The 10,595-nt window shown below is 44.9% G+C and overlaps 1 protein-coding gene across 1 annotated transcript in view; it reads right to left on the bottom strand.

The window, feature by feature from the left end:
- LOC102382164 (chromodomain Y-like protein 2) overlaps positions 1-6,004 on the bottom strand; it is a gene marked incomplete at its 3' end in the record, with an annotated part of 13,093 nt that extends 7,089 nt beyond the window's left edge. The window contains exons 1-2 of the mRNA XM_025211028.1: positions 5,999-6,004; positions 5,025-5,619 (exon numbers count right to left, since the gene is read on the bottom strand). Of these exons, the coding sequence (XP_025066813.1) occupies positions 5,025-5,619; positions 5,999-6,004 (601 nt within the window). The remainder of the gene's footprint in view (positions 1-5,024; positions 5,620-5,998) is intronic.
- Between the last annotated feature and the right edge of the window lie 4,591 nt (positions 6,005-10,595).

Below are 10,595 nucleotides of genomic sequence, written 5' to 3'. Positions count from 1 at the left end.
GCCCCGACGCCCCCCCCCCCCCCCCCCCCCCAGCCCCTCTGCAGCACGCTGAGATGGCGCAGAGCAGCTCCGGGCTGGCAGGCTGACCCCCAGACACCCTGCCAGCCGGGGCGTCGCTGTCCTGGCTCAGTATGCTGCAGTTTTAGCACACGTGTAAACTCTGTGCCTGGGAGCAATAAACTCCGGTGTAAACTGAGCTGGAGTTTATTTAGTCATACTAATTGCATATATAGATGCGCCCTCCATGAGGAAATGTTTTTTGGCAGTCGCTGCTCAGGAGGGAGGGTGCAGATTGTAGGAAAAGGGGGGTAGTTTCACAACCCTGCAGATCCTAGAGAACTTTCATGGAATGGAAACCCATGGCCTGAAGACGCTGGGGCCAAGTACAACTTCCATCAGTGCCTGAGTCTCCAACCACTCATTGCTACCTGAGTGCCTGGATCCTGTCACCTGACCCTCCACTTCCCCTCTATAAGACCAGGGAGAGGAACGGGAAGTATCTGAGCAACAGGGCTCTTCTTGAACCTAGGCCACTCTGGTGACCTCTACTTGCTTTCTGACCTCTTGGTTTCCTGTCTTGGCTTGCTCACAGACTGTGCTCTCCTCTTGCTTCCCCTTTCTAAATTCAGCTATTACCATGATCCAGCAAGTTTGATCTTAGATTTCCTCAAGACCCAGCTGCCTATGTCCCAGCGCTGATACACAGATGCTTTGATTACTCTGTTTGAGAATTAAAGGGTTTGTTGGTGAAACCAGCTGTAGTGTGTGCAGGAAAGGTCTACCCAAGTGTGTTTGTGTGTATATAAAATTGGAACCACTGGGAGGTAATTTTAATAAGCCACTGAAACAAGTCCCCAAATGTGAATTATTTATTTCTATGGGTATGTGTGGTGTCTTTATAGATAGACAAAATACATGATTTTAAAAATTAATTACAGATTTAGTTTTTTGAGGTAATAACTTTGAATTTCTGGTTAATTATATCTTTAGTTCTTTATGCATTGTTCTAATTAGGGAGAATCTCTTGGTTCACGGTGATGGGATAGCAAACCATTCACCTCTTTCCAGTCAGCTTTTAGGGATCATGACTGAAAACTTGACATCTCTCATGTGTTAAAAGGAGTTGGTCATGTTAGTCCAATACTAAGTGAATATGTGCCTGTGTTGCAACCATCATCACCTGTATTGCCTTCCTCTAAGAGTGCAGATGAGAGGCAGAATATATTTGAATATGCTTGAAATACTGAACAATAATGCAGATATTTTTAAAATTTCCCTGTAGTCTCTTTCAAACTAACTAAAATCCTTATAGCAGGGAACACGACTCCTCACAAAGCTCTAGTGTAAGCCATAACAAATATCAAATTCACCCAAGGAACCTTGTCTGCCTATGTCCTTAGACCAACATGGCTACAACCTACACCCCTGCAGCCATAACAAATAGCATTTTAACCTCTGTTGCCTGCTTCTCACTATCCCTACTTTCTGTCTGCTTCCTTTTGTGTTGGAAGCTCGGTCCATCTTCCTTTTTAACGCTGCGTATTAGGGCTGTGCGAAATTTTGCGCGGCGTTTCGTTTCAAAGCTGTTTTGATGCGCTTCGAGCTCAAAACAGTGAAATTGAAATGAAACAAAAGCCTTTGAAACAGATTCAAAACGAAACAAAGGAACTTGAAATGTTTGAAAGTTTTGAAACGTTTCGAAGCCAGGCTTACTGGCTTCAGCCCTGGTCCCAGCCGGCAGCACCCGGCTCCTCTCATCTAGCAGGCAGACTGGGTGCATGTACCCTCGGGAGGACTTTGGCACAGCCCCTGCAGCCCTCCCGGCGGTGCTGGCGGGCCCCCGATCTGCTCCCGCCTGCCCCCAATATGATTCCGCATGCCCTGGATGCGGCTTCCTCACTACCCCCCTCCCCCCCGGCTGTTGCTGATGGTGGAAGTGGGTTCTTTGCATCCAAGGTGCACAGGATCAGGGCAGGGGCAGGTCCCTTCACAAACTGATTTGTCCCAGGCTCCGCACCCTCGACCTGAAGAGCATGAACTGATTTGCCCCAGGCCCTGCACCCTTGACCTGTCAAGACGTAAGTCGGATCGGAACGGTGCTGTTTTGCATAGCACTACTGCATATGCACTGACTACTGCACAGTGACACTGGTGGGGCTGTCACTGGGAATGCTGCTAGACAGGAAACATTCAGAAGAAACATATCAATGCTCAAAACTTAAAGATCAAAATTCAGCTTCACTTTGCTGCTGCCTGCAGGGGGGACAGGATGGAGCAAGAGACGAGGGCAAAACACAAGAGTAGATGTGAGACAGTAGGAAAGACCATATAAAATGTTTATAAAGAAATGTTCTAAGGAGCTTGATTCATCAGATGCCAGCTGGGGCCATTCATAAGGGTAAGAACACCCAGGAGCACAGGCAAAAAATCCTGTCTTGAAACAGAGCTCTGTTATAGGTATTATTTGGACAAGGGCTGGTTTGTCTTCCCGGCCTTTTTTTTTTCCTTTGAGAACAAATGCTAGGACCCTCATAGTTCTCCTCTTTTATTTTCCCCTTTTCACTTAAAACATAACCCCCCCCCGCCCACCCCCTGCTTTCTGAACAGGTATATTTTACACTGGGAAGTAAAAGAGATCAATAAATATAGAAAAAATATATTCCTCAAAAACAATTTGTTCACTTATGCTAGTAAGTAAAGTCTAGAAAAATACAATATACACTGCCTTTGCAACTCAGTTTTTGAACACACCTAGGCCCCATTTCAGCAAGGTATAGACCTATGCAGTGAGTGTTAAGTATGTCGGCATTGAGCTTTAAGCTCGTGAGTAGCCCCACTGGGGTTATTTGGACCACTCTTACTTAAGGTTGAGCTTGTGCTTCCATGTGCTTTGTCGGATTGAGGGCCTTTAACTGGACATCGGAGTGTAGGTGCCTTACGTTCCATCTCTTGCCTCCACTAATACACACAAACTGCCCTAAAGATTGCATGCAAACCTAAAAGGTTTGAAGGTGAAGGGCATCTTGGTAATTCTCACTTCTCAGGCTTTAAATTTCAGATATAAGCTTCCCATATATCTCAAAAATAACAGCAGAGGTGGCAATCTGTGACAGGTTTGGGGGTACCTATAAGATGTAACATTGTTGGATTAGCAAAGGAACACGCTGAATATCCTCATCTCACTAAAACCATAATTAAAGAAAGAATTTAAAACACCAAGATGGCCCTGGCAGCATCCCCAAGGTCAGCACAACCCCATAGGGCTCCTGTAAAGGAAAATTGTACCTCTCTAACCTACTAGAGTTGCCTGGGTGTGTCCACTACGTGGTGAATAATAAAATACTGGTGACACGATAGAATTTATATTGACTTCTGAAAAGTCATTGACAGAGTTATTCTCAAGAGGCTATTAAGGAAACTAATACTGTCATGGACTAGAAATTGGCTAATAAAAATAAAGAGTAGGAACAAATGGTTACTTTTCATCATGGCAAATGATTAACAGTTGGCTGCCCCAAGGACCTGTGCTAGGATTGGTTTATTTAATATACGTGTTAATGATCTGGAAAGGGAAGTGAACAGTGTGATGGGAAAATCTGTAGAGAATACAAAATTAGGTTAGCAAAGACTAGAAAGGATTATGATGGACTTCACCGGGTCCTAACAAAAGTAGGTGAATTGGCAACATAAGAGCACATGAAAAGCGCAGTGGAAGGGATCGCTAGACCTACTCATATTGCTGGGTTCTTAATTAATTGTAAGCAGCCAGGGAAAAGACCAGAGGGTCACCAAACAGCTCAGTGAAAACTTCCGCGTAGGATGCAACAGTAGTCAGAAAGCAAACAAAATGTTAGCCTGTATGTTGAAAGGCAGAGGGAATATTTCCCAAAACATTGTATTGCTCTGATACCATTCCATGGTACGTGCTCCCCTGGAATGCTTAGTTTAGTTCTGCTCACACACTTTTGCAAAAATACAGCAAAAACAGGAGGGGTGAGAGAAGGACAATATAAACAATCAGAAGTGTGGGAAAAATCCCCATGTGGGGATAGATTGGAAAGACTAGAACTGTTTAGTTGACTGGGGAGATTGGATGGTAAATCAGATGTCCCATTCAACCTTTCACATAGTCTAGGAGCAAGGGGACAGTCGATGAAATTGAAAGGCAACAGAATTAAACCCAATAAAGGCAACTGATAACTAAAGCATAGAAATTACTGCTACAGGCGTCTCAGAGCTGAAAAGCTTAGTAGGATTTAAAAAAGAATCAGAATCAGGCATTAATATTGATAACAAGGAGCTCCACTGTTATGTTAAACTAGATAATTTTTATAGGACTATAAACCTACATTCTGCAGGGCCTAGGCCAACTACTATGTATTGCGGTAAGAGAGAAACTTCCCTCAGAGGCAGGCTATAAAAAATTTGATGCTGTGGTTTTCTGTACCTTCTAATGAAGCATCTCTCTTGCATTTTCTGATGTACCAAATGGTGGTCAGAGAGATGCGCTAACCTGGTGTAGTAGCTCTAAATAATTAGTCATCAAATGTGGGTAATAATAAACACATTAAAATTAACCAGACATACTTTTCACTGCATTTCAAGGCCACATTAATACTAATATTATTTCCAAGTCAAGCCTCTCCCTTTCTGGAAAGCTGGGCTGCTGCACACACAAGTGAGATGGTATTTGGTAATAACCAAAATTTCAGTGTTGTACCTACATCAACTGCCTCCCCCACTCCATGTCTACTCATCTTCCCCACAAACAGGACAGAAGCACTGAACAAAGCTCCAAAGCCCACACTGCCTCATGGCACTCAGTGGGAAAAGGAAGGGAGGTAGAGGAACAAATGGATGGAAGGGGTACAATTTGTGGGGAAAGGGTTTGGATCTTTTTCATTTGCTTCTTACCGTATTACCTGGGCAGCATGACAATTAATTTTTCATGAATGGCACTCTTTGTTTGCAATTTCCACAATTAAAACCCAACAGAAAGGACTGTAGCTGTTTAAATCACATACCGATTCCATTCACAACAGGCGAATCGTTATTAACTTCCAACACGCCCGGCAAATCGTGTTCTCCTTCGTGGTCATTTAAATCCAAGTTTTGCTGTTGTGAGCCATTCCCAAAATGTCTAGAGTCCTTCTCGTGACCAGCATCTCCATTCTGCAGGCCACTATGAGGCTTTTTCAATGGCATGATCTGTAAACCACTGGGGGTAGTTCGGTAAGTCACAGTTTTAGCAGCCCTGTCGCCAGCCGATGCTGGCTTTGCTGTATAACCTCTTTTCTGTTTTTGAAGAGATGGGTTAATCCTCTTTCTTTTATGTGCTGAGCCTTTAGACTTCCCAGATTCAGAAGGTCTGTGCGGTATTTTCTCAACAGATGATCCTCGGCTTTCTCGTAAAAATTTTGGTGTGCTGGCCTGTTTCCCATGTTTTGATCGCTTTTCCCTAGTCACGTGCAGTCCATTGAACTCATCAATAAATTCCTCGCAATGCAATAGGTGATGCTCAGGTTCCCAGGTGTCTTCATTGCTTCCATAGCCTTTCCACCTGATAAGATATTCCCATTTGCCCTTTTTGTTTTTCCTTTTGTCTACGATTCTCTCCACCTGGCAGAAGAAGGGAAAAGATCATGAGTTGTCTGAAAGGAAAATAATTCAAGTTCTAAAAGAAAAAATAAATATTTCAAAGCCTGATCCTCATTTTCACCCCAGACAATTTATGTAAAGGGGTTGGAGTGAAGATGAGGGTCAGGGACCTCATGCATGTTGCTTTACGTATTAAATGAAATTGCACTGAACATGGAATATCCTTTGAGCAAGTTACCCTAAAAACTTGCAAAAATCGGATGGAAAAAAGAAATCTTCATTTTGGCACCCACCTACTCCCACATCAGATGTCAGCAGACCATGGCTGATTGTTGATGTGGATCTAGCTGGTTTCTGCATATGCTACCCGATACTCCTTTTATGCACCACTGTTACATACGTCCATTAGTCAGACAGAGCTGTTGGTATATCAGAAGGATGTAGCAGTCCCATTTGGTGTCTTAATAGCAAGGTCGTTTCCAGGTACTCACCCATTTTTCCTTTTGGAGAAATCTTCATTGTAATAACATACAATAGTGTTTTCTAAGCATGGCCATATCTAATGCTGGAAACTGCGACAGCCTTCCTCTAAGCCGATACGAGGCTGAGGAGCAGTAAAGAACGTATGCTGTCACTGAAACACATGTCTGAAGTGAGACCCCCGCCAGCCCTCTTCATATGAAAGAGAGAAATATGGTGTCTTTTCCTGTACTTCCTATTTACTGAGCACTCAGGTCTGCAGACACGGTCTGCTGTCTGTTGCTTTACCTGTTTTACCTTTTCTATTTCATCTCTGAAAGAAGATGACCAATCAGAACAAAATGTGTGGTAACCCTACAAACTGAGGGGTAGTGTTCAATTTTGCGTGTGCCCTTTTGTGTGCGCCATCTTGCACAAACTAGAGTTTTCTAGGAGGGGCTACATTTGCTTGTATATGCTGGTATTTTGCACCCACAGAAGTGGATGTGAACTTACCCCGCTCACTTTTTACTGATCTGTCCTGCAGTGCATAGGCTGACGCTAACAAAGTGATTTGCATTTGACACCAAACTTAATTTGCGCTTGCAGACGTTTGCAGTTGGGAGCAATACTATTAACTAACGATGATAAAGGCAGCTAGTGTGATAATTTGTATTGGTCTCTTGAAGTGAAAAGCCTGTCACAAACTGGGACACTTGCCTTCTCACACACAAAAAATCTTAAATATCTGCTTGACAGTTGTCCCAAATTTCTGTTCTGAAATATTTACTATTAATTCCTTAACAGACCCCGTTAAAATTTCTAAGTGAAGTCTTATTCTACATGCAAATACAGAACTGTTTGCACAATTACTTTTTTGGCATGCATAAAATTGATGCACTTATTGTATCAGCTGCAGGAATGATGAAACATTGGTGACCAGCATGCTTGTCATTCTTGGCCACAGACGAGGTCCTCCTTGAAGTTTATGCCAAACTGACCATATTCATAATGAATAATAACTGATAATATAATCAGCTTGCTGCTCCTACCTGGCTCCTTCAGTGATGTTTTAGTTTAAAATTTTAGACATCACATTTACTTATGTAATTGGGTCTATGAAACCACTGAAGGCACTGAGCAGCATGAAGAAGATGGGGTGTAAAAAAAGGGATGCTTCTATTAACACATGATTTTAATGAGCAATTATGGGAAAAAGGATATGGATTTAAGAGTAGGACTTTTCAAGGAATTAAAATCCTTGTGTCAGATACAGAAGTTCATGTAGGCTCCTACCTTCTATTTCGGTGCCTAAAATTGATGGGCATTTAGATGCCTGAATATCTTTTTGGATCTGGGTCCATTTGCTTATCTTTAGATTTGAAGCTATGAAAATGTAATCTGTTTTAATTAATTGTAATTACGATTAGCATCCTAGGATCCTGAAGAAATTCACTTGAAAAACAGAAATAAGTACCTGAGAGTTAACCAAATTACAATTTCAATGCAGTGCTTGTAATCAAAAATTAAGGACCGCTTTTATAAAATTGAATAAAACATAGTGGGTGTCCAGTGCTTCTGTGGATTAGTTATGAATCAAAGTTCACATACTTCTATTTGTTCCCAGACCAAAAGTACATTAAGGTAGACCAAGAGCACATATTGGTAAATAGGTTAAAATACCTACAAAATAATTCCATGCCCATAAGAGAAGACTTTTACCAGCAGCATCTGCTGGGCTATGCCTGTAACCTGCAAGCCATGCTCTCCAAGAGAATGGAAAGTACTGGAGTGGGACAGCTGAAACTACCTGCCACTTCATTCTGATTGCTTGTGCCTGCAAGACAAAACCCTGATGCGCCTGAGTTTATCTTCCACCTGCAAGCGATGAGTTAACTATTGTTTAATTCCTTACCTATGCAGACAGAGGTAGTGAGTTAGCATACCTGCTGGTTTAAAAAAAAGCCCAAGGCAGAAGTTAATGGTGGAGACAATGCATGGAGTAAGTTTCTGCCTCTATCCCATTCTAAGTTGTCCAGGCATTAAGGCAGGGGCAGGCAAAATATGGCCCGTGTACCACATCTTGCCTACCAGGCAATTTCATCTGGCCCACAGGCACTCACCAGTTAATTGTACCCTGCTTGTTCCCACCTTCATGCGCAGAAGGGTCCGGCCCAGCCAGCACACAGCTTCCGGGAAGGGCTGTTGCTGCCACTGCTGCAGCTGCTGGGGGACCTGCTTGATCTGGGCAGCAGGTAGGGAAGCAGTGGGGTGAGCTGTGGTGGGGGGGAGCTGCAGCTGGGCAGGGGAGTATGGAGCACGTGCCCAGGGGGGCAGTGGGGGTGTGGAGCTTGGGTGGGCAGGGTGTGGATGTGAGGGAGGGTGGGGAGGCCCCCCCCCCCCCCCCCCCCCCCCCATGCTTCATAGCCCCTGCTGGCGGTGGCAGCAGCAACAGCAGGCAGGGGCCCTCGAGGCACTTGTGGCCTGCCCAGGCACTGCTGCCCAGCACTGCACAGCTCCAGCCAGAGCTGCAAGCAGTGGCAAGGACTGCAGCCAGGCTGGCCTGCCTCTATTGTGTGGGGCTCCCTGCGGTGCACGGGTAGCTGCCCGCGCGCGCGCAAACTCCGCACAATGGAGCTGGCAGCCTTCCACGTGCAGCTGCCGGGATTCTGCTGGAAGTGGCCGGGAGTCCTGCCTCCTGCTTCTGTGGTGGCAGGGAGCAGAGAAGGCCACTGGCTCCATTGTGCAGGGCTTTCCCGAGTGGTGCGCAAGTGCTGGGAGCTGCACGTGCGCTGCGGGAAGCCACGTGCAGTAGAGGCGGGCTGGCCTGGCTGTGCTCTTTGCCATCGTGTGAAGCTCTGGCCGGAGCTGTGTGCTGCCAGGCAGCAGTGCCTGGGTGGGCCATGAGAGCCCCAAAGGCCCGCCACCTCCTGCTGCTGCCACTGTTGGCAGGGGCTGTATGCCGTGGGGGTTCCCGACAGCTCCCCCCCCACGTGCCACAAACTCCACACACCCACACCCTTCCCTCACAACCCCCCCACATATACATACACCCTGCAACATACCCTATAACCCTCCAAGACGTACAAAGCCCACACACCACCATACACCCCCCCAACCACACCCCACACAATATACAAGAGTAAGACTTTATTTTTGAGCTATTTTGCAGTCATCTCTATATGTATTACATAAACATAGATCATGACAAAAATATTTTTTGTAATAAAATTAAAGTATGTTATAGTAGGTGTTTGACTTCTAGTATATGATTTGGTTTCTGATTCAGATGGCAACCCCCCTTCCAAAATGAGTACTTGCAGGGGCAAGGGGTAGGACTTCTGGTGGCAAAGATAAGGGGTTAGGGGCAGGACTTCTGGTCCCAAGATGGTGACCAGGTGGTGTAGCACCTATGAAGGAGTGGTGTTGTCAAGGGGTGGTGCTACCCCTGTGGCCCTCGACAGCTCACCAAAACTCATTAAGCGACTCTCCAGCTGAAATAATTGCCCACCCTGCATTAAGGCAAAGCTGACATCAGTGGTTGGTTTTCAAATTAAGGACCACGTTACTCCTGGTGCCACCCAACTGGCTGACTGTGAATGAGTTTTGGAATACCTGGTGCAGACCACCTTGGCATGATGAAACTGCTGCCCAGCTTCCCTTCATCAAGCAGTGTGATGTTGAGCGTGTCAGTGCACTTTGCAGATGCCATGCTCAAGAGACGCCACGCTTCTGTTTATTTTGCCATTTCACACAGTCTTCAGAGGCTCACAGCAGACCATCCTGCAGTCTCCTGGCTGTGATCTCTCCCCTTTAACCTAACGGGACGTGGATAGATGCTCCAGAGAAGAATTCACAACATACACCTACAGATCTGGAGGCTCCACAACAGCTACCATTCAGAATGACGTGCATCTCCTTGGAGAGGGACTCAGAAGCTTAGAAACGGGCTCTTCAAATGATCTCTAAGCAAAGATCATCCCTGCCCAAACAGTTTCTGCATCTGGCCCTCGTACTGACTCCCCAAAAGCTTGTTGTTGAAAAGGAGCAAGGCATCAGTAGGGACAAGCTTCCCAAAATACTAACACGCATATATATATTACATACACTAGCAATTAAAATAATAGTGTGTGTAATATAGATAAATATATATTGGTATATATTATACCTAGAAATTACTAGGAAAAACACAGTCTGCATGCCCCCTTTTAACTGTCATTATTTCTGCTATTTGGCTTCAAGTCTAGATATGATCCAGAAAAGCACTCACTGCTCTGGTGAATGAATTCTGCCTGTGAACTGGGGAAATGCATCCACAGAACTTTTGCTGGATCTGTCCAAGATACCTAATCCTATTGGTCATCGAACACTGCAAACCCATCCCAGTGTGGATCACTGGACAGATCTTAAGATGTCATGAAGCTGAGAGAATTGTGATGGGAAACACATTACTTGATTTCTCTTCCATCAGTACGAGCTTCCCATTGGACACAATGTCCTATTCAGAGTCTCTGTCTTGATATATAAAGCTCTTTATC

Source organism: Alligator sinensis, unplaced genomic scaffold (genome assembly GCF_000455745.1).
Source record: "Alligator sinensis unplaced genomic scaffold, ASM45574v1 scaffold119_1, whole genome shotgun sequence".
In the NCBI taxonomy this organism is placed as follows: Eukaryota; Metazoa; Chordata; order Crocodylia; family Alligatoridae; genus Alligator; species Alligator sinensis.
This window is presented reverse-complemented; position numbering and strand designations above follow the sequence as displayed.